This window comes from Oncorhynchus clarkii, chromosome 15 (assembly GCF_045791955.1).
Source record: "Oncorhynchus clarkii lewisi isolate Uvic-CL-2024 chromosome 15, UVic_Ocla_1.0, whole genome shotgun sequence".
Taxonomy (NCBI): Eukaryota; Metazoa; Chordata; class Actinopteri; order Salmoniformes; family Salmonidae; genus Oncorhynchus; species Oncorhynchus clarkii.
The window spans coordinates 15,681,002-15,703,559 of record NC_092161.1 but is presented as its reverse complement, the minus strand read 5'-3'; the positions used below and the strand labels follow the sequence as shown (position 1 = coordinate 15,703,559).

General features: G+C 43.6%; 2 protein-coding genes across 5 annotated transcripts in view; both read left to right on the top strand.

The window, feature by feature from the left end:
• The first annotated feature begins 1,070 nt into the window (after positions 1–1,070).
• On the top strand, positions 1,071–18,713 carry LOC139366950 (kelch-like protein 15). 4 transcript variants are annotated; one of them, XM_071104741.1, is made up of 9 exons: positions 1,071–1,834; positions 1,983–2,070; positions 7,378–7,516; positions 7,599–7,787; positions 11,532–11,756; positions 11,894–12,055; positions 14,504–14,713; positions 17,373–17,563; positions 17,665–18,713. In XM_071104741.1, exons 2-9 carry the CDS (start codon positions 2,027–2,029, stop codon positions 18,503–18,505), a joined length of 2,001 nt encoding a protein of 666 aa, XP_070960842.1. In that variant the 5' UTR covers positions 1,071–1,834; positions 1,983–2,026; the 3' UTR covers positions 18,506–18,713. The 4 variants fall into 4 exon arrangements, with proteins under 4 accessions (XP_070960842.1, XP_070960844.1, XP_070960841.1 ...); XM_071104740.1 differs by having other exon boundaries at positions 1,286–1,519; XM_071104742.1 differs by lacking the exon at positions 1,071–1,834 and adding an exon at positions 6,549–6,651 and having other exon boundaries at positions 1,985–2,070.
• LOC139366951 (MICOS complex subunit MIC26-like) overlaps positions 18,518–22,558 on the top strand; it is a 19,455-nt gene continuing 15,414 nt past the window's right edge. Inside the window, exon 1 of the mRNA XM_071104747.1 lies at positions 18,518–18,537. The gene's annotated coding sequence lies outside the window, so the exon portion shown is untranslated. The remainder of the gene's footprint in view (positions 18,538–22,558) is intronic.

The window sequence follows — 22,558 nt, the reverse complement described above, 5'->3', positions numbered from 1 at the left end:
AAGCAGTGCTGCACAAACAACGATATTCTAAGTCAGAACCGTCCAGAGTAGTGATGCTAGACGGGCGGGCGGGTGCGTGCAGCGATTGGTTTAAGAGCAGTTGGAGGACACGGAAGGGGTGTTATATAAAAGGTAGATAGATATGACCCTTTTCACACTATCATGCTGATCTGAACTATACTGGCTAGATTTATTTTGTATTTTTACATTTTCCTTTCCACCATATATCTGTAACAAACTTATATACAGTATATCCTTGTTTCCATAATCTGTGATCGATGCATATGTATGACCAGACCAGAACAGTAGGTTACAGCTCTGCTCAGTAGTGTAAAGTTTTCAATTTTGTTCCCCACCTGTAAATGTATCTGGGGACAGATTCATAAACACTGCCCTATTGTAGACAAGAATGTCTACCATGCAGTGATTCAATTGCCTTTATTGTTATTGTAATGACCTGACTAGATCATAAGGGAACAATTGTCCAGACAGAGGTTTGAGTTTACGGTTTATTAACCCAACTTCACACAGGCTACTGTTTGATCGTAGCCCACGCCAAATAAATGAAGGATACCCTATAAAACAACTGTGACCTTCTATTGTGAAGGCCAGACGTAAGGGAGAGAACAATAGTTAAACCTGGTCTTAACTTCCAATGCTCCATCCCCCTGCCCCCCCCCCCCCCCACCTTTCTTGCAAGCTCTAAACCCAACAATGCAGTTATCAATAATTATGTAATACAAACAATATTTACAATGTGCAGGGATACTGGAGTGATAGAGGTAGATATGTAAGGTGACTAGGCATCAGGATATATGATAAACAAAGTAGCAGCAGCGTATAAGATGATTGTCTGTGAGTGGGTGTGCGTTTGTGTAGAGTCAGTATAAATGTATGTGCATATTATGTGTGTGTGAGCAAATTATATAGTGAGTGTTTGTGTGTATGTGTTGGAGTGTCACTGTGTGTGAGTGTGTAAGGACAGTGAGTGTGCATAGAAAGAAATACAAATAAAATACAAGGGTTAACACAAAAAGAGAGCGAGAGAGAGAATAGTTCATTACAAGGTCAGTATGAAGAGAGGAAGAGAGGCCTTAATTATTCTGTACTGCAGCTCTATAATCGCTCCTCAATTATTCTGCACTGCAGGTCTATAATCGCAGGTTGGCTCAGTATAGTACACCTGCTTGGTGATTTTGATTGACAGGCTCACTTCAATGCACAACGACGCCACTACAGTTCCGTTCGAATGGGCTATACCTCAGGAAATTACGTCAGTGCAGAGAATAATATGGCGTCTGCAATGGCTATGGACTTCATAGACAAACGGTATTTTGATATCCAGTTAAAAGAACGACAAATTGAAGCCGCAGGGGGATTCTAAATGGACGATAAGGAATCTTCGGCGATGCTTTTTTATTGTCCTTTTTCTTGATCTCGGCTATAAACCCGCAGCCCATGTCAGAAGGAGCCAGGTCTGTCTGGTCGAAGAGGGGTTGTGGGGACTCGCAGCGCCGAGGTGAGAGACATTTTAGTCTGCTAAACTAGCTGCTAGGTAATCCCATGGGATGTCGTGAGCTACCAGTCACTGTTATTCGTGACCGTTATATTTGAAGAGTTTAGATTGCAATTCAGTGTGTATTGCCGTTAGCAAGTTGGATAGCTACATTGACTATCAATTTGACACTCCTGTCATGGCCTTGCGTGGAAAATAATCAAGCTGTGATTCCCTCGACTGCGCGAGCTCACTGGTAAACTCAGAGTTTACAAAATAAATTACTGGTTTAGCTAACGTTAGTTTGCTAGCCAACACGATTAGATCAAAGATTACATGGTGTGTCTATAGACGTGTTTTTGAGTCAATTAAATGCACTAGCTAAATTACAATCATGATTTAATTCATATAATTTTTTTTTTTTCTAGCTAGGTTTGAAGAACATCAGTTTTTTTCTCTGTCTCTCTCTGTGTGTGTCTGTCTTTAGATCAGGGCAAACATAAACAAAGGAAATGTGAGCGTCCCCTCAGCATGCTGTCAGCTAAACTCGAGACTGGCCTCGAGGCCCCCAAAAGGTACCATCTCCATGACAACCATAACATCCATTCCAGGAGAAAACGAATGTCCCCTTTCATTAAAGCCACGGAAGTTCCGACTGCGATACTGCATGCATTGTTAGCAAAAAACAGGAACCCTCCATTTTTAGTGAATGGAAAAATGGCAATCATCTTGTAAAAAAAAAAAAAAGTTTAGAAGATAATCATGGTACCAATAATTGCTTCTAATATATGTTCTGAAACATATTATTTTTTAAAAATCGCACTCAGAAAAAGTAAAAAATAATTGAGTTGCTAATGGTAGGCCATCATTGTAAATAAGAATTTGTTCTTATTAACTGACTTGCCTAGTTAAATAAAAAAAAACAGTTCCCCTGTCGGCCCTCAACTGGAGTTTCTCAATGAGAGGTGCAGTACTGAGCTAGCCTGCAACGTCACTTCCTGGAGTAGCTCATACTGCGAATGTTAAGTCTCCACGAGACACCGTCTTAACTGATTTAATGTGGCTTCAATGCGCTATCAAAGACAGTACAGTATGAAGATAGGCAGAAACTGCTTCTCCAATAAAAATCCCTGATCACACGTGTAGGCGACGTCATGGTGACGTTGGCTAGCTAAGCTCATGCATAGAAACAGTCGTTCGCTCTGAACTACGCATGTGCAGGGCGTCAAATCAAAGCCACTCCTTCCATAAAAGTTGTTTTTGACAAAAAATGAAAACGGTTGGAGTAATACTTAAGACGTTGGCTCGAATCTAGGTTGTGCTTTTAGATTTTGGAAAAGTGAACTAAGGAATAATTTTTCACTTCTCTCATTGACTTCTCAAATCCCGGCCTGGTCTGTTTCGCAGGCGTTCCCGGAAGTCTCCCAATGTTGCAGCTCTGGGTTTAGAAACTCTGTGGTGCTATTGAGTCTTCATGTAGGATTGAATGGTGTCACGTGATCGATGACTTTAGGTGGTGGGCTGAAAAACGAGGGAGGAGCTGATTATTTGTGTATATGTTCCTCATACAAAGTGTATTTCAACACCGTCTGCTCAGGCAAATTTGCCGAACAAATCAGAACTCCCGTACATACCCCTCATGATGAAGGCAGCCAATGGCCTGCTTCTATCTAGGATGTAAACGCAGCCTACACATATCGCATACCTTGCAATACAATCTTCTCTAAAAACAGCTGGGCAAAATGTATACAATGTGCGCTGCAATAAGATAACCAGGGTTTGATTATTTATATATATATACAGTGCCTTGCGAAAGTATTCGGCCCCCTTGAACTTTGCGACCTTTTGCCACATTTCAGGCTTCAAACATAAAGATATAAAACTGTATTTTTTTGTGAAGAATCAACAACAAGTGGGACACAATCATGAAGTGGAACGACATTTATTGGATATTTCAAACTTTTTTAACAAATCAAAAACTGAAAAATTGGGCGTGCAAAATTATTCAGCGCCCTTAAGTTAATTTTTGTAGCGCCACCTTTTGCTGCGATTACAGCTGTAAGTTGCTTGGGGTATGTCTATCAGTTTTGCAAATCGAGAGACTGAAATTTTTTCCCATTCCTCCTTGCAAAACAGCTCGAGCTCAGTGAGGTTGGATGGAGAGCATTTGTGAACAGCAGTTTTCAGTTCTTTCCACAGATTCTCGATTGGATTCAGGTCTGGACTTTGACTTGGCCATTCTAACACCTGGATATGTTTATTTTTGAACCATTCCATTGTAGATTTTGCTTTATGTTTTGGATCATTGTCTTGTTGGAAGACAAATCTCCGTCCCAGTCTCAGGTCTTTTGCAGACTCCATCAGGTTTTCTTCCAGAATGATCCTGTATTTGGCTCCATCCATCTTCCCATCAATTTTAACCATCTTCACTGTCCCTGCTGAAGAAAAGCAGGCCCAAACCATGATGCTGCCACCACCATGTTTGACAGTGGGGATGGTGTGTTCAGCTGTGTTGCTTTTACGCCAAACATAACGTTTTGCATTGTTGCCAAAAAGTTCAATTTTGGTTTCATCTGACCAGAGCACCTTCTTCCACATGTTTGGTGTGTCTCCCAGGTGGCTTGTGGCAAACTTTAAACAACACTTTTTATGGATATCTTTAAGAAATGGCTTTCTTCTTGCCACTCTTCCATAAAGGCCAGATTTGTGCAATATACGACTGATTGTTGTCCTATGGACAGAGTCTCCCACCTCAGCTGTAGATCTCTGCAGTTCATCCAGAGTGATCATGGGCCTCTTGGCTGCATCTCTGATCAGTCTTCTCCTTGTATGAGCTGAAAGTTTAGAGGGACGGCCAGGTCTTGGTAGATTTGCAGTGGTCTGATACTCCTTCCATTTCAATATTATCGCTTGCACAGTGCTCCTTGGGATGTTTAAAGCTTGGGAAATCTTTTTGTATCCAAATCCGGCTTTAAACTTCTTCACAACAGTATCTCGGACCTGCCTGGTGTGTTCCTTGTTCTTCATGATGCTCTCTGCGCTTTTAACGGACCTCTGAGACTATCACAGTGCAGGTGCATTTATACGGAGACTTGAATACACACAGGTGGATTGTATTTATCATCATTAGTCATTTAGGTCAACATTGGATCATTCAGAGATCCTCACTGAACTTCTGGAGAGAGTTTGCTGCACTGAAAGTAAAGGGGCTGAATAATTTTGCACACCCAATTTTTCAGTTTTTGATTTGTTAAAAAAGTTTGAAATATCCAATAAATGTCGTTCCACTTCATGATTGTGTCCCACTTGTTGTTGATTCTTCACAAAAAAATACAGTTTTATATCTTTATGTTTGAAGCCTGAAATGTGGCAAAAGGTCGCAAAGTTCAAGGGGGCCGAATACTTTCGCAAGGCACTGTGTATATATATATATATATATATATATATATGCCCAATTTCAATGTTCTCTCATTGCTTCATCCGAAACATGACCCGCCAAACCGCGCTTCTTAACACCCGCCCACTTAACCCAGAAGCCAGCCGCACCAATATATCGGAGGAAACACTGTTCAACTGACGACAGAGGTCAGCCTGCAGGGGTCGCTAGAGCGTGATGAGCAAAGTAAAGCCACTCCAGCCAAACCCTCCCCTAACCCGGATGACGCTGGGCCAATGAGACTCCGGATCATGGCCGGTTGTGATATAGCCAGGGATCGAGCCCGGGTCTGTATTGACGCCTCTAGCAATGCGATGCAGTGCCTTAGACCGCTGTGCCACTCGGGAGCCCCTAGGTTTTGTTTTCTAAACAAGATGAGTTCTCAAATTTCACCATCTGCCCAATACCATGGTGGGCATGCATAATGTTGGATGCATTGAAATATAAAGTATGGAGGAGAATGATAAATGGTCTGCAGGATAATATAAAAAGCAGCTGGAAAATGAATGTTTGCGTTTTAAATACTAAATGTTCAGTGAATGTGAATAAATGTTGGTGGTTTAAATGATTAGCTTAACTTTCCTACTGACCTTCTAAAAGTTGACGATGGCAAATACATGCCAATCCATTAAACTACTGCTAATTATGACTGAATGAGGAATGGTTCCCATAATGTACACTACCATTCAAAAGATTGGTGTCAATTAGAAATGTCCTTGTTTTTGTAAGACAAGCACATATTTTTGTCCATTAAAATAACATGAAATTGTTCATAAATACAGCGTAGACATTGTTAATGTTGTAAATGACTATTGCAGCTGGAAACGGAATATCTACGTAGGCATACAGAGGACCATTATCAGCAACCATCACTCCTGTGGTCCAATGGCACGTTGTGTTAGCTAATGAAAGTGTATCATTTTAAAATGCTAATTGATCAATATAAAACCCTTTATCAATTATGTTATCACAGCTGAAGACTGTTGTCCTGATTTAAAGAAGCAATAAAACTGGCCTTTAGACTAGTTGAGTATCTGGAGCATCAGCATTTGTGGGTTCGATTACAGGCTCAAAATGGCCAGAAACAAAAGTCTTTCTTCTGAGAAATGAAGGCTATTCCATGCGAGAAATTGCCAGGAAACTGAAGATCTCGTACAACGCTGTGTACTACTCCCTTCACAGAATGGCGCAAACTGGCCAGAATAGAAAGAGAAGTGGGAGGCCCCGGTGCACAACTTAGCAAAGGGACAAGTACATTAGAGTGTTTAGTTTGAGAAACAGACGCTAAATAAGTCCTCAACTGGTAGCTTCATTAAATAGTACCCGCAAAACACCAGTCTCAACGTCAACAGTGAAGAGTTAGGGATGCTGGCCTTCTAGCAGCCTTTTTATCCGGCCAGGAGGAAAGAATGGAAGAAATTTAATTTGAGTATAGGAATGGGGTCCTTGGAGTCTCAGTACGCGTTCTCCTCTTTCAGGAAAAAGTTATATTCACACATCTGACCAAACATTCTCAGTAGCTTTAGGTCTAGGCCACGGCTTGGTTTGAATAATCTTTTGTATTGATTTTCAACATACAGTTTTGATGAACAATTTAATTTTGGGTTTGTCGTCCAGGTGATTCAGAGAAGGGCGTTGTTAGTTTCTCCCCGGACACAAGGGCCACTGTCCTCTGATTGGCTCGGAATACCCCCTCTGACATGCCCGTGGCCAATCAGAGGTGAGTGTGCTGTGTGTGCAGTGTGTGTGTGTGGAAGTGAACTGTGTGTTTGTGCATGCATTTGTATCTGATTGTTTGTGGATGGGTTTGCTGCTAGTGTGTGACGCTTCCAACACACCGACAGAGTCATTGCATTTTGGTACACCAGAATTACATTAATTTCCAATGAAACACTACGTTTGCCTTGCAGCATTGTGTTGCAGAGGCAGTTGCAGTGCGTTCAGTGTGGTGCATACTATCGAACGTATGCATCAAACTCTATGCGTAGACGGCTTGACAGAAATGGTAGCAGAAGGTGAATGTTGAAATGTTGTTGCACACACATCCCGATGATGCTGCGTACTATTTAGCTCAAAGACGCTGTCGGGGTGTTCGAAGCGTAAGCACGCGTGTGTGTGTGTGTGTGTGTGTGTGCACGCAGCACCCATTTCTGTGTGGGTGTGTATTTCAGTGCCTGTGTGTGCGAGAGCTGAACTGCTGAGGTGTGAATGTTGAATGTTCTTGACGTCATTCCAGAGACCGTCTTACACACACGTGTTAGAGAGAAAAACAGCATTGTGTTTGGTCTGTAGTGTGACGGATCCCTTTTGAGTGACATAGTTTTTCTACTCTTTCATCGGTCTGTGGTTGAACGGTAAAGCATTAGTACTGTCATACTACCAGTGTGTTATTGATCCCTCTCCTTACCTCCAGTAAGTGTTATTAAGCTCACCTCTCCTCCTCCAGGTGTGTGATGTCGGGGGAGGAGGTGGAGGTGTACCTGTCCCAGGTTCATGATGGAAGCGTGTCCTCAGGGTTCCGGGCGCTGTACGAGGAGAGGCTCCTATTGGACGTCACGCTGCTGATAGAGGAACACCACTTCCATGTTAGCAACACACGCATACACACACACAGACACACACACACACTTTCACTAACATGTAATTTAATGTTATCCCCTTCTCCAGGCACACAAGGCCCTGCTGGCGACCCAGAGTGACTACTTCCGGGTCATGTTCACAGCAGACATGAGAGAGAGAGACCAGGACAAGATCCACATGAAGGGGTTAACGGCTGCTGGCTTCGGCCACGTCCTGAGGTTCATGTACTACGGTTCACTGGAGCTCAGCATGGTCACTGTGCAGGAGATACTACAGGTAACACACAGACCTTTAACCCTCTGAGCCAGGGTTATTCAACCTGGGGACTGGGGCCCCCTAGGTGTCCATGGAGGTACTGTAGGGGGTACGCAAAAATATATTTTTAAAAGTGATTTTATTCCCCCACTGTTTTTATGAATATCGCAAACAACAAGAGAATAAATACATTATGAATTACGTACATACAGTAGAAAATATAAGAATATCTTCTAATGACATCAACTTTATTTCTCAACTCCTAATATTGAGCTTATTACTCATTGGAGCTAATTACACTCACTGGAGTATGTGACATTGAAAAAGAACCTGCTAGTAAGTCGCGGCAACTTCTTGGACCTACATTTTTTCCAGCACATGGCTAACCTTTGTTCAACCAGTTAAACAGCTGCTATTAGAGAAAATGTGTCTGAAGTGACCTTTCTAGCTAATAGACTGTTAGAGGTTACATTAAGAGTACATTTTATTTTATGAGACAATATACAAACTTTTAAAAAAATATTTAAAAAATTTAGTAAATGTATTTATTGGTTTTCTTTTTTAAAGAGGAATGAAAATGTAAGCGTTTTGAAGGTTGTTTACTGATTTGGACATCTAAATTGGACGATTTTTAAGGTTGTCATACGGTTTGGGGTGGGGTTGCCAGAATTTCTTGCAAAACAAATGGGGTTCCCAGAAAATCAGCCAGACAAAATGGTGTCCCCGCTGAAAACGTTACTTGCGCCAAATACAACAGGTGTAGACCGTGAAATGCTTACTTATGAGCGCTTTCCCAACATTCCAGTGTTTAAAAGTAAGAAACATTTGCCAAATAAAAAAGGAAATGGTAACATAACAATAATGAGGCTGTAAACAAGGTGTACCGGTACCGAGTCAATGTGCAGGGAGGGATATGTGGTAGTTGAGGTAATACAGTATGTACATGCAAGTGACTAGGTAATCAGGATAGACAATAAAGAGTAGCAGCAGCGTATGTGAAGAGTGTGTGAGTGCATGTGTGTTGGAGTGTCAGTGTAGTGAGTGTGAGGGCCCATGTCAAATATTTTCGGCCTCCTGAGGGGGAAGATGCATTGGGGTGCCTTCTTCATGACTTTTGGTGTGTTTGGACCGTGATAGTTCCTTAGTGATGTGGACACAGGAAGTTGAAGCTCTCGATCCGCTCCACTACAGCCCCATCGATGTGAAAGGACCTCCGTTTCCTCTAGTCCACAGTTTGTCTTGCTGACGTTGAGGGAGAGGTTGTTGTCCTGGCACCATAATGCCAGGTCTCTGACCACCTGCCTATAGGCTGTCTCATTGTCATCTGTGATCAGGCCTACCATCATTGCATCGTCGACAAACTTAATGATTGTGTTGGAGTCGTGCACGGCCACGCAGTCGTGGGTGAACAGGGAGTACAGGATGGGAGTAAGCACGCAGCCCTGAGGAGTCCCTGTGTTGAGGATAAGCGTGGCGGATGGGTTGTTGCCTACACTCACCACCTGGGAGTGGCCCGTCAGAAAGTAAACAGGTATAATGTTTAGGTCCAGTATAGAGAGCATTTTACACCGGGCGTAGAGTTACGACCAGTTGTGTAAAGTACTTAAGTAAAAATACTTTCAAGTACTACTTAAATAGTTTTTTGGGATATCTTTACTTTAATATTTATAATTTTGACAACTTTTACTTTATTACAGTCCTAAAGAAAATAATGTTCCCTGACACCCAAAAGTATATTTTGAATACTTAACAGGACAGGAAAATGGTCCAATTCACACACTTATCAGGAGAACATCCCTGGTCATCCCTACTGCCTCTGATCTGGCAGACTCACTAATCACACATGCTTCATTTGTAAATTATGTTGGAGTGTGCCCCTGGCTCTCCGTAAAAATAAAATTAAAAACTTGTAAATTGTGCCGTTTGTGCTTAATATAAGAATTTGAAATTATTTATACTTTTACTTTTGATACTCAAGTGTATTTTAGCAATTACATTTACTTTGATACTTAAGTATATTTAAAACCAAATACCTTTTACTCAAGTAGTCTTTTACTGGATGACTTTAACTTGAGTCATTTTCTGTGAAGGTATCTTTACTCAAGTATGAAAATTGGGTACTTTTTCCACCACTGCTTATGACCAACTGGTGCAACTGGCCCCAGCTGACTAAGATCTGTCACTGTCTCCTCACCCTCTAGGCTGCCATGTACGTCCAGCTGACTAAGATCTGTCACTGTCTCCTCACCCTCTAGGCTGCCATGTACGCCCAGCTGACTAAGATCTGTCACTGTCTCCTCACCCTCTAGGCTGCCATGTACGTCCAGCTGACTAAGATCTGTTACTGTCTCCTCACCCTCTAGGCTGCCATGTACGTCCAGCTGACTAAGATCTGTCACTGTCTCCTCACCCTCTAGGCTGCCATGTACGCCCAGCTGACTAAGATCTGTCACTGTCTCCTCACCCTCTAGGCTGCCATGTACGTCCAGCTGACTAAGATCTGTTACTGTCTCCTCACCCTCTAGGCTGCCATGTACGTCCAGCTGACTAAGATCTGTCACTGTCTCCTCACCCTCTAGGCTGCCATGTACGTCCAGCTAACTAAGATCTGTTACTGTCTCCTCACCCTCTAGGCTGCCATGTACGTCCAGCTGACTAAGATCTGTCACTGTCTCCTCACCCTCTAGGCTGCCATGTACGCCCAGCTGACTAAGATCTGTCACTGTCTCCTCACCCTCTAGGCTGCCATGTACGTCCAGCTGACTAAGATCTGTCACTGTCTCCTCACCCTCTAGGCTGCCATGTACGTCCAGCTGACTAAGATCTGTCACTGTCTCCTCACCCTCTAGGCTGCCATGTACGTCCAGCTGATTAAGATCTGTCACTGTCTCCTCACCCTCTAGGCTGCCATGTACGTCCAGCTGACTAAGATCTGTCACTGTCTCCTCACCCTCTAGGCTGCCATGTACGCCCAGCTAACTAAGATCTGTCACTGTCTCCTCACCCTCTAGGCTGCCATGTACGTCCAGCTGACTAAGATCTGTCACTGTCTCCTCACCTTCTAGGCTGCCATGTACGCCCAGCTGACTAAGATCTGTCACTGTCTCCTCACCCTCTAGGCTGCCATGTACGCCCAGCTGACTAAGATCTGTCACTGTCTCCTCACCCTCTAGGCTGCCATGTACGTCCAGCTGACTAAGATCTGTTACTGTCTCCTCACCCTCTAGGCTGCCATGTACGTCCAGCTGACTAAGATCTGTCACTGTCTCCTCACCCTCTAGGCTGCCATGTACGTCCAGCTGACTAAGATCTGTCACTGTCTCCTCACCCTCTAGGCTGCCATGTACGTCCAGCTGACTAAGATCTGTCACTGTCTACTCACCCTCTAGGCTGCCATGTACGTCCAGCTGACTAAGATCTGTCACTCTCCTCACCCTCTAGGCTGCCATGTATGTCCAGCTGACTAAGATCTGTCACTGTCTCCTCACCCTCTAGGCTGCCATGTACGTCCAGCTGACTAAGATCTGTCACTGTCTCCTCACCCTCTAGGCTGCCATGTACGTCCAGCTGACTAAGATCTGTCACTGTCTCCTCACCCTCTAGGCTGCCATGTATGTCCAGCTGACTAAGATCTGTCACTGTCTCCTCACCCTCTAGGCTGCCATGTACGTCCAGCTGACTAAGATCTGTCACTGTCTCCTCACCCTCTAGGCTGCCATGTATGTCCAGCTGACTAAGATCTGTCACTGTCTCCTCACCCTCTAGGCTGCCATGTACGTCCAGCTGACGGAGGTGGTAGAGTTCTGCTGTTCCTTCCTGCTGTCTAAGATCTGTCTGGAGAACTGTGCCGAGGTGATGAGACTTCTGGAGGACTTCAGCGTGGGGGTGGAGGGCGTGCAGGAGCAGCTCGACAACTTCCTGCTGGAGAACTTTGTTCCTCTGATGAGCAAACCTGACTTCCTGCTCTACCTCAGCCTGGAGAGACTGCAGGTGTGGTGGATGAACTGACTGGCACCCCCTAGTTAACTCTGTGTGTACCTGAACAGTGATGCTTTGAGCTCTTTAAAACAGGTGGTGTGTGTGTGTGTGTGTGTGTGTGTGTGTGTGTGTGTGTGTGTGTGTGTCAGGCGTACCTGGACAGTGATGCCTTGAGTCGGTTCCCAGAGATAGAGCTGTATGAGTCTGTCCAGGCCTGGCTCCGACACGACCGCCGCCGCTGGAGACACACAGACACTGTCGTCCAGTCTCTACGCTTCTGCCTCATGACCGCCGCTAACGTCTTCGAGAAGGTAGGGCGCACACAAATACTGTTACACGGTACACCGGTACTACGGTAGTATCACGGTACTGATGCTTATGATACCAACATTTTAGAGTACCATAGTAATGTTTCATATGATACTACCAAGTTTTTCAGCCCTACCGATCTAAAGAACCTGCTGGCGCCTGTTATAATATGTTTATAAAGTCAGTTGAATTGAAGCAACATTGACTAGTCTCTGGTATGCACAGGTCCAATGATATCCACTTCACTTTCATGTGTATATCACGTGTTGCAGCTGTAATGAACCAGCCCCATCCCCTACCTGCCCTCACTCGCCTGCTTCTCTCCGTCAGCTCTTCAGATCCCCTACCTGCCCTCACTCGCCTGCGTCTCTCCGTCCGCTCTTCACATCCCCTACCTGCCCTCACTCGCCTGCTTCTCTCCGTCAGCTCTTCACATCCCCTACCTGCCCTCACTCGCCTGCTTCTCTCTGTCAGCTCTTCAGATCCCCTACCTGCCCTCACTCGCCTGCTTCTCTCCGTCCGCTCTTCACATCCCCTACCTGCCCTCACTCGCCTTCTTCTCTCCGTCAGCTCTTCACATCCCCTACCTGCCCTCACTCGCCTGCTTCTCTCCGTCCGCTCTTCACATCCCCTACCTGCCCTCACTCGCCTGCTTCTCTCCGTCAGCTCTTCACATCCCCTACCTGCCCTCACTCGCCTGCTTCTCTCTGTCAGCTCTTCACATCCCCTACCTGCCCTCACTCGCCTGCTTCTCTCCGTCAGCTCTTCACATCCCCTACCTGCCCTCACTCGCCTGCTTCTCTCCGTCCGCTCTTTACATCCCCTACCTGCCCTCACTCGCCTGCTTCTCTCCGTCCGCTCCAAGCTCATCTATTCCGCCGTCAGTTTTGAAAAATATAATTTAGCCGTGATGGCGAGCGGAGATGCAGACCCAGACTCTGAGTCTTCTGTTGTTAGAGTTGTACATTTGTTATTTTGGAGCAGCGCGCAAAGCGAGCAGTGTTGACACGTTGTATAATTTAATTGCCTGTTCTAACCAAGAGCACAGACCAGTCTGAATAGACTTTGAAAGCTCACTGTCATTCAGCCTCTGCGTGTCAGAGAGGGGCACCACTTGGCGACAGGCATGCTGTACAGCAAAGAAAACGGTTAAAAACATATGACCCATATTACAGGAGATGCCTTTCTTTCTTTGTATCAGAATTCACACACAAAAGGCTTACCTGTGATTTGGAGGAATGGGAGGAAGGAGTATACATCAGTGGTGAAGGGAGGATGGATCATAATAATGGCTGGAACGTCACAAATGGAATTGTATCAAACACATATAAGCCATGTGTTTTATATATATATATATATGACATCCTCCTCCCTCATGTGGTACCCTTCCTGCAGGCTCATCCTGACATGACCCTCCAGCATACAATGCCACCAGCCATACTGCTCGTTCTGTGTGAGATTTCCTGCAAGACAGGAATGTCAGTGTTCTGCCATGGCCAGCGAAGATCCCAATCCCATTGAGCACGTCTGGGACATGTTGGATCGGGGGGTGAGGGCCATAAAAGTTCCCCAGAAATGTCTGGGAACTTGCAGGTGCCTTGGTGGAAGAGTGGGGTAACATCTCACAGCAAATCTGGTGCAGTCCATGAGGAGGAGATGCACTGCAGTACTTAATGCAGCTGGTGGCCACACCAGATACTGAATGTTTCTTTTGATTTTGACCCCCCTCCCTTTGTTCAGGGACACATTATTCCAGTTCTGTTAGTCACATGTCTGTGGAACTTGTTCAGTTTATGTCTCAGTTGTTGAAACTTGTTATGTTCATACAAATATTTACACATGTTAAGTTTGCCGAAAATAAACGCAGTTGACAGTGAGAGGACGTTTCTTTTTTTGCTGAGTTATCTCTCTATCTCTCTATATATCTATCTCTATCTCTATATATCTATCTCTATATATCTATCTCTATATATCTATCTCTATATATCTATCTCTATATATCTATCTCTATCTCTATATATCTATCTCTATCTCTATATATCTATCTCTATATCTATCTCTATCTCTATATATCTATCTCTATATATCTATCTCTATCTCTATATATCTATCTCTATATATCTATCTCTATATATCTATCTCTATATATCTATCTCTATCTCTATATATCTATCTCTATATCTATATATCTATCTCTATCTCTATATATCTATCTCTATCTCTATATATCTATCTCTATCTCTATATATCTATCTCTATCTCTATATATCTATCTCTATATATCTATCTCTATATATCTATCTCTATCTCTATATATCTATCTCTATCTCTATATAGATATATATAGATATATATATATATATATATCACACACACTGATACTGTTGCAAGATGAAGCAGTCTGCCTTCCTCTATGACATTGCCTCTGACTAATTCGTCCTCTCTCTCAGGTGAAGACGTCAGAGTTCTATCGTTACTCTCGACAGCTGCGTCAGGAGGTGGACCAGGCTCTCAGCTACTTCCACGACGTCAACGAGCAGCCACTGGTCGAGACTCGGTCCAACCGCATCCGCTCGGTCCGACCGCAGACTGCCGTGTTCAGGGGCATGATCGGACACAGCATGGTCAACAGCAAGATCCTACTGCTGCACAAACCCAAGGTACGTTCCTGCTGCCGCACAGACCCAAGGTACGTTCCTGCTGCCGCACAGACCCAAGGTACGTTCCTGCTGCCGCACAGACCCAAGGTACGTTCCTGCTGCCGCACAGACCCAAGGTACGTTCCTGCTGCCGCACAGACCCAAGGTACGTTCCTGCTGCCGCACAGACCCAAGGTACGTTCCTGCTGCCGCACAGACCCAAGGTACGTTCCTGCTGCCGCACAGACCCAAGGTACGTTCCTGCTGCCGCACAGACCCAAGGTACGTTCCTGCTGCCGCACAGACCCAAGGTACGTTCCTGCTGCCGCACAGACCCAAGGTACGTTCCTACTGCCGCACAGACCCAAGGTACGATCCTACTGCCGCACAGACCCAAGGTACGATCCTACTGCCGCACAGAGACAAGGATACAGCCGCAGGGTTCTGTGTTGGTACCAGAGGGGTACCAAGGCTCCTACTGAAGAGCTACTGGGTGTTGAGACTTGTTACAGCCATGCTCTAATATGTCAGGTTTAATGTCTATAATGTAACATTACACACTCATTATACACTTCTCTATAATGTGTCTGTTTGTCTATAATGTATGTCTGTTTATAATGTATCTAGATCTATAATGTGTCTGTTTTAATGTTTCTATAATATCTACAATATCTAATGTGCCTACAATATCTGTCTATGATTTGTATAATATGTATATAGCTGTGTAAAAAAAAAAAAGATTTAACCAGGTAAGTTGACTGAGAACACATTCTCATTTACAGCAACAACCTGGGGAATAGTTACAGGAGATGAATGAGCCAATTGTAAGCTGGGGATGATTAGGTGACCATGATGTTATGAAGGCCAGATTGGTAATTTAGCCAGGACACCAGGGTTAACACCCCTACTCTTACAATAAGTGCCATGGGATCTTTAGTGACCACAGTAAGTCAAGACACCCGTTTAACGTCCCATCCGAAAGACGGCACCCTACACAGGTGTCACTGCCCTGGGGCATTGGGATCTTTTTTTTAGACCAGAGGAAAAGGTGCCTCCTACTGGCCCTCCAACACCACTTCCAGCAGCATCTGGTCTCCCATCATGGATCAATCCTGCTTAGCTTCAGAAGCAAACCAGCAGTGGGATGCAGGGTGGTAATACCCATACTAACATACTGTATACTACATACTCAATGAATACATACTATTTCATTTTAGTTTACTGTAAACAAAGTGTATTTTCAGTTGAGTGTACTAGCTCTTCGCCTGTCTACTGGAAGTTGATGCTGTTGCTATGCAACTTCTTTCTAGCTTGTTAGCATGTCTAACAAATTACCAGATGGACATCTTACAACTTCATTAACAATGTCCATTGAAAACGCACAACGATTACACCACTTAGCTAAGATAAGAATGACGTGAATAATAAAGTTAATAAATGCTAGAAAGCATATAGTTCATTTATATCCAAGTTTTAGTAGCCAACTAACGAGGTAGCTAGCTAACGTACCGGTACATACAAGTAACTGCTGAAATGATATGTGGTCCGTAAGGCTAGCATAGCTAACAAATTGTCATCCAGCATAACGTAACATATTTGAAAAGTCCTTACTTTCTTACTTTCTCATTTCTTAACAATTGTCATTAGTTAAAGCAATGAATTTGTATTCGCTCTCGTCGTACTTCGGCTGTATATTTTCAGACATTTTCTTCAAATCTGAATGTTGTGAAGCCTTTCCCATTTTCTGAAGAATTGAATTATGGGCCCTAAAAGCACAGAAATAGTGTCCACAGTTTGTATACTGCATATTTTGGCGAATGTAGTACGACATCCGGGAACTTTTAGCATACTGACTACATCCATACTATGACCAACGAGCATACTAACTATATCCATACTATGACCAATAAGCATACTGACTATATCCATATTATGACCAATGAGCATACTAACTATATCCATACTATGACCAATGAGCATACTAACTATATCCATACTATGACCAATGAGCATACTAACTATATCCATACTATGACCAATGAGCATACTAACTATATCCATACTATGACCAATGAGCATACTAACTATATCCATACAATGACCAATGAGCATACTAACTATATCCATACTATGACCAACGAGCATACTAACTATATCCATACTATGACCAACGAGCATACTGACTATATCCATACTGACTATATCCATACTATGACCAACGAGCATACTAACTATATCCATACTAACTACATCCATACTATGACCAATGAGCATACTAACTATATCCATACTATGACCAATAAACATACTAACTATGACCAATGAGCATACTAACTATCCATACTATGACCAATAAGCATACTAACTATATCCATACTATGACCAATAAACATACTAACTATGACCATACTATGACCAATGAGCATACTAACTATGACCATACTATGACCAATAAACATACTAACTATGACCATACTAATTTTACGTCACAAATAGTGCGGTTAGTATGAGTATTCGAAAACGGCTTGTGTCTATAATGTCTATAGTGTCTAATGGCTATAATGTGTATAATATGTGTATAATATGTCGATAATGTGCCTAATGTCTGTCTAATGTATATATGTCAGTTTATAATGTGTCTATAATGTATATTTCTAATGTGTGTATGACCTGTCCGTAGGTGTGGTGGGAGTTGGAAGGTCCCCAGGTTCCTCTCCGACCAGACTGCTTGGCCATCGTCAACAACTTTGCCTTCCTGCTGGGGGGGGAGGAGCTAGGGCCTGATGGGGAGTTCCACGCCTCCTCTAAAGTCTACCGCTACGACCCCCGCCAGAACTCCTGGCTACGCATGGCCGACATGTCTGTGCCCAGGTCTGTACTTGTCACGTCCCAGGTGTGACATGGTTTCATGTTTCTACAAGATCTATTAGGTGTAAAGAAAAACGTTTTGTTTTTTGTGTCTTCACTTCAAGGTCAGAGTTTGCAGTGGGGGTCATCGGTAAGTTCATCTACGCGGTGGCTGGGCGGACGCGGGATGAGACATTTTACTCCACGGAACGCTATGACATCACGGCGGACCGCTGGGAGTTTGTGGACCCGTACCCGGTCAACAAGTACGGTCACGAGGGCACGGTCCTAAACGGTAAACTCTATATCACCGGAGGAATCACCTCCTCATCCACCTCCAAACAGGTGTGTGTGTTCGACCCGGGGCGGGACGAGGGGGGAGGGGTGTGTCTTTTCGACCCGGGGCGGGACGCGGGGGGAGGGGTGTGTGTGTTCGACCCTGGACTGGATGCAGGGGGAGGGTTGTGTGTAGCAGGCTCTGCGGGAACAACGGACACACACAGGACGCGTTCAGCCCGCACCCCCCTCCTCCCCAACACACACACCAGCTGCTGGGAGAACAAGTCGAAGATGAATTACGCTCGCTGCTTCCACAAGATGATCTCCCATAACGGGAAGCTGTACGTGTTCGGGGGTGTGTGTGTGATCCTCCGGGCGTCATTCGAGTCGCAGGGCTGCCCGTCCACGGAGGTTTACGACCCTGAGACAGACGAGTGGACCATCCTGGCGTCGATGCCCATCGGGCGCAGTGGGCATGGCGTCGCGGTGCTGGACAGACAGATCATGGTACTGGGGGGCCTCTGCTATAACGGACATTACTCTGACTCCATCCTGACCTTTGACCCCGATGACAACAAGTGGAAGGAGGACGAGTATCCCAGGATGCCTTGCAAACTGGATGGGCTGCAGGTCTGCACTCTGCACTTCCCTGAGTACGTCCTGGAGCACGTCCGGCGCTGCAGCTGAGGTCTGGTGCAGTTCAGACACACCCCTTTAAGGTTTGGGAATGCCCCCCTTTTAAGACCAACTCCTCCTACAGGCCCCAGGCGTGGAGGTGGAGGATTGGTGTTTACAGGTGTGACACTAACACTCTCTAACACAGAAGCTTTTCAACTAGACACAGACTGAACTAAACATGCCATAGTAATCTGTCCACACGGGCAGAAAATTGAGCTTTGCTAGTGATCAGTGGTGGTGGGCAACTCAAGCTGATCTGTTTCAAAATAAGCTTTTCAGAAAAAGGGAAAAATTGAGAAGATTTTTCATGATTCAGCTGGTTTATTTTGGACTGAGGTCAGTTTCATATTGTTATTATGATTCCGTTTCAGCCTACAGTCCTACAAGCCCTGTCTGACTGAACTAATAATGTATAAACCCTGGATGACTGACAGTGGGGCGCTGTATTGAAGCCATTTTGGGTGGGAAGCTATAGAAATAAATGTTTCAATGTCTACACGTTTTTACTGGTATATTATAATATATGTTAATTATGTGAACTAAAAATACAAAAAAAAGTTTGATAAAAACATATTCCTTACAGTAAGTACTTTAGAGAGTACTAATGTTACTGTCCCCACTACAACAAAGAAATACTTAAATACATGTGATTTTGTAAATTTTATTGGCTAATTGATAGCATCAGCAATCCAGGGTTTATTCACGTCATTGGTCTGAACCATGTCTGTCTGTATGTCTCAACCATGCTGTGTCATGTTCATGTGATGTCATCTAGTCTCTCTGTAACCCTTTCTCTGATGCCGCTTTCAAGACAACTGGGAACTTGGAAATCTCCTACCTCTGACTTCAAGACGTGCGTTCAAGACAACTGGGAAATCGGGGCGGAGCGACCTCCGACTGGGGAAAAATAGTTTTGAACGGTCATCTAACTCGGAATTCGAAAGTCGGAAACTCTGGGATCATCTTAAAGCTCTGACTTTCCGATCTGAAGGTCACTGACGTCATGATTTGACCTTCCCAGTTCTCTTGAAAGCACCATTAGTCTGTGGAGCTGGAGTGTGTGTGTGTGTGTGTGTGATACATGAATGAGCAAAATATTAAAAAATATGCACTCATCATACAATTGGGATTGTGAGAAAGATGATCATGGTGATGATTTAGCGTTGTCATGACTACACTGCAATAACACTGTCCTGCTGACAGAGAGCCATGTAACAGTTCAGAGGTCAGGGATGACTGCAGTGTGAAGGTCCCCGTCTCTCTGGCAGTACTGTATGTAAGATTTCACTTTATTTATTGACGTTAACCATCTGCTCTGAGTGTTGCTGTGGCAGACGACGAGGGTGTGTTAGATGGTAGGAGTTGGCCACAGAAATGAACCAGAAACAACTTTTGATTCAAAAGAACTAAATAAGTTGATAGAGAAAAGGAGTTAATATTAAAGATCAATTTGAAATAGGCTCAAAACTCCCAGTAACACATTAACTTTTTTTGCTTGATCATATTTTGAGTGTCAAAGGTGATCTGGCTAACTTATGGATCCTACTTTGTAAAGCCCTACCCTGGCTTAGTCCTGTCTCTGTCTGTCTGTCTGTCTGACGGAGCCAGCTGCAGCATATGAACCTGCTCATCTCTCTCGTTCTTCTTTTAATGAACAACAATGAAAAGGGCTAAAGCACGTTCTTCTGTCTGTCAGCCATTTTTTTGTATGTGTGTTTATGGAGATCCATCCACAACCAGCTAACTCTGTGTGATTGTGGTCGGGATGTTGGGTTGATGTGATTTGCCTTTCAATAGAGCATAGTCTTTATGATACTTTGAGAGATTGTGTCACTCTTTCTGATTCCACATCTCCCTCTTCTTTCCCTCCCTCCTTTCCTCTACCCAGCGTCCTCTTGCCTGCACTCACGGCTCTATTCAATCAAACCTGCAGTGCAGTATTTATGCAGTAGCATACAAACATGCCTTTTCCCCCAGTCAAAAAGTCACAGAGCGGTTTGTGGTACTGTATAAATACCAGGCAGACCCCCCTCACGGGCAGTAGCTCCATTTGACAGAATAAGATGTGTGCAGTAGTGTATAAACAGGGACTGTTAACATCACTAAGGCAGCTTAGATGTAATAAGGTATTCTGTCATCTCCCATCTGTGTCTTTGTCTATATTTTACATGTAAAAATTACTATCGATATCATGAACACTTAGGCCCAGTTGGTTTTCCAGACGGTAAACCTACTTCTGGACTAAAAAGCAATGCGCAATAGAGAATCTCCACTGAGTGTTTTTTTTTTTTTTTGTCCAGGAATAGTATGCGTCTGGCAAACGGGCCAATATTATGCCAAACTTCAGTCTTTAAACAGCGGTTTCCCTCTGCTGGTCAACATGTGTATTAGTCCTGCTGTTTTTATTTGGGACAGGGCTTGTCTGTCTGTCATAGCTCAGCATTTATAATCAGCCATCAGTCTCAGTAGGATGAAATTATAGAATATTGTGGATAAAAACACCCTGTACGATGACTATTTCTAAAAGAAAAAATAAATCAGATAAACAATGTATTTACTATAATCTGAGTAGACACTGCTATTTCAAACACTTTGTAATTTATATCCAGAAATAAATGTTCATACTGTTAAGCTTTTCTGCTTTACTTGAGTGTTTTATTGAGTGTGTTGGCAGTGGTGTAAAGTACTAAATATACTTTAAAGTACAACTAGGTCGTTTCTCTGTACTTTACTATTTCTATTTTTTTTTTATGACGTTTACTTCACTACATTCCTAAAGATAACACGTGGTCATCCCTTTTGCCTCTAATCTGGCTGACTCACTAAACACATGCAACTTTTGTAAATGATGTTGGAGTGTTCCCCTGTCTATCCATACATTTTAAAAACCAGAAAATGGTGCCATCTGCTTTGCGTAATACAAGAAATATGAAATGATTTATACTTTTGATACTTAAGTATATTTACAACCTTATACTTTTACTCAAGTAGTATTTTACTGGGTGACTTTCCCTTTTACTTGAGTAAGGTATCTAATCATTTTACTCAAGTATGAGAAATGGGTACCTCTTCCGTCACTGATGCTGAAAAGTGTGTGCTCATCTGTGATGCTCACTATAGTTTGCTACCACCAGAAGTCGCTGTTGATGATCATCGTTCTACAATTGCGGAATCTGGTGTTTTTGTCCCTGTTCGACTTGCCGTACAAAAGCAGTCACCAGGAAGAGAAATATCAAACGTTGGGAAACTGGTAATGGTTAAACATTTCTCTTGTATGATACATCCAGGTTATCTTAGAATAGTACAGACGTAGCTAATGGTAGAGTACAATATGACAACAGTAAAATACTGTTTAAAATAGGGATGCACAATATATCGGTGTACATATTGGAATCGGCCGATATTAGCTAAAAAATGCTGATGTCTAGTTTAACGTGATGTAATTACATGATGTAATGACGCCACATGAATGTTGCGCTACACGTGCAGCATTCCTAACTTAGCCCACAATGTTGGCTGTTAATTTTTTTATTTTTTTCACCTTTATTTAACCAGTTAGGTAAGTTGAGAACAAGTTCTCATTTACAACTGCGTCCTGGCCAAGATCAAGCAAAGCAGTGCAACACCAACAACACAGAGTTACATATGGAATAAACAAACATACAGTCAATAATACAATAGAGAAAGTCTATATATACAGTGTTTGCAAATGAGGTAGGATAAGGGAGGTAAGGCAAATAGGCCGTAGTGGCGAAATAATTACAATACAGCAATTAAACATGAGTGGTAGATATACTGGGGAGCAAAGGAGCAAAATAAATAACAGTATGGGGATGAGGTAGTTGGATGGGCTATTTACAGATGGGCTACGTACAGGTGCAGTGATCTGTGTGCTGCTCTGACAGCTGGTGCTTAAAATTAGTGAGGCGGATATGAGACTCTAGCTTCAGTGATTTTTGCATTTCGTTCCAGTCATTGGCAGCAGAGAACTAGAAGGAAGGTGGCCAAAGGAGGAATTGGCTTTGGGGGTGACCAGTGAAATATATCTTGGCGGTCTAGGAA

Excerpts from the sequence above, each read along its gene's own strand:
- LOC139366950 (XM_071104740.1), top strand. The coding sequence starts at position 1,459 with ATGTCAGAAGGAGCCAGGTCTGTCTGGTCGAAGAGGGGTTGTGGGGAC. Across the intron at positions 2,071-7,377 it reads GGCCTCGAGGCCCCCAAAAG|GTGTGTGATGTCGGGGGAGG; the intron begins GTACCATCTCCA and ends CTCCTCCTCCAG. Across the intron at positions 11,757-11,893 it reads TCAGCCTGGAGAGACTGCAG|GCGTACCTGGACAGTGATGC; the intron begins GTGTGGTGGATG and ends TGTGTGTGTCAG.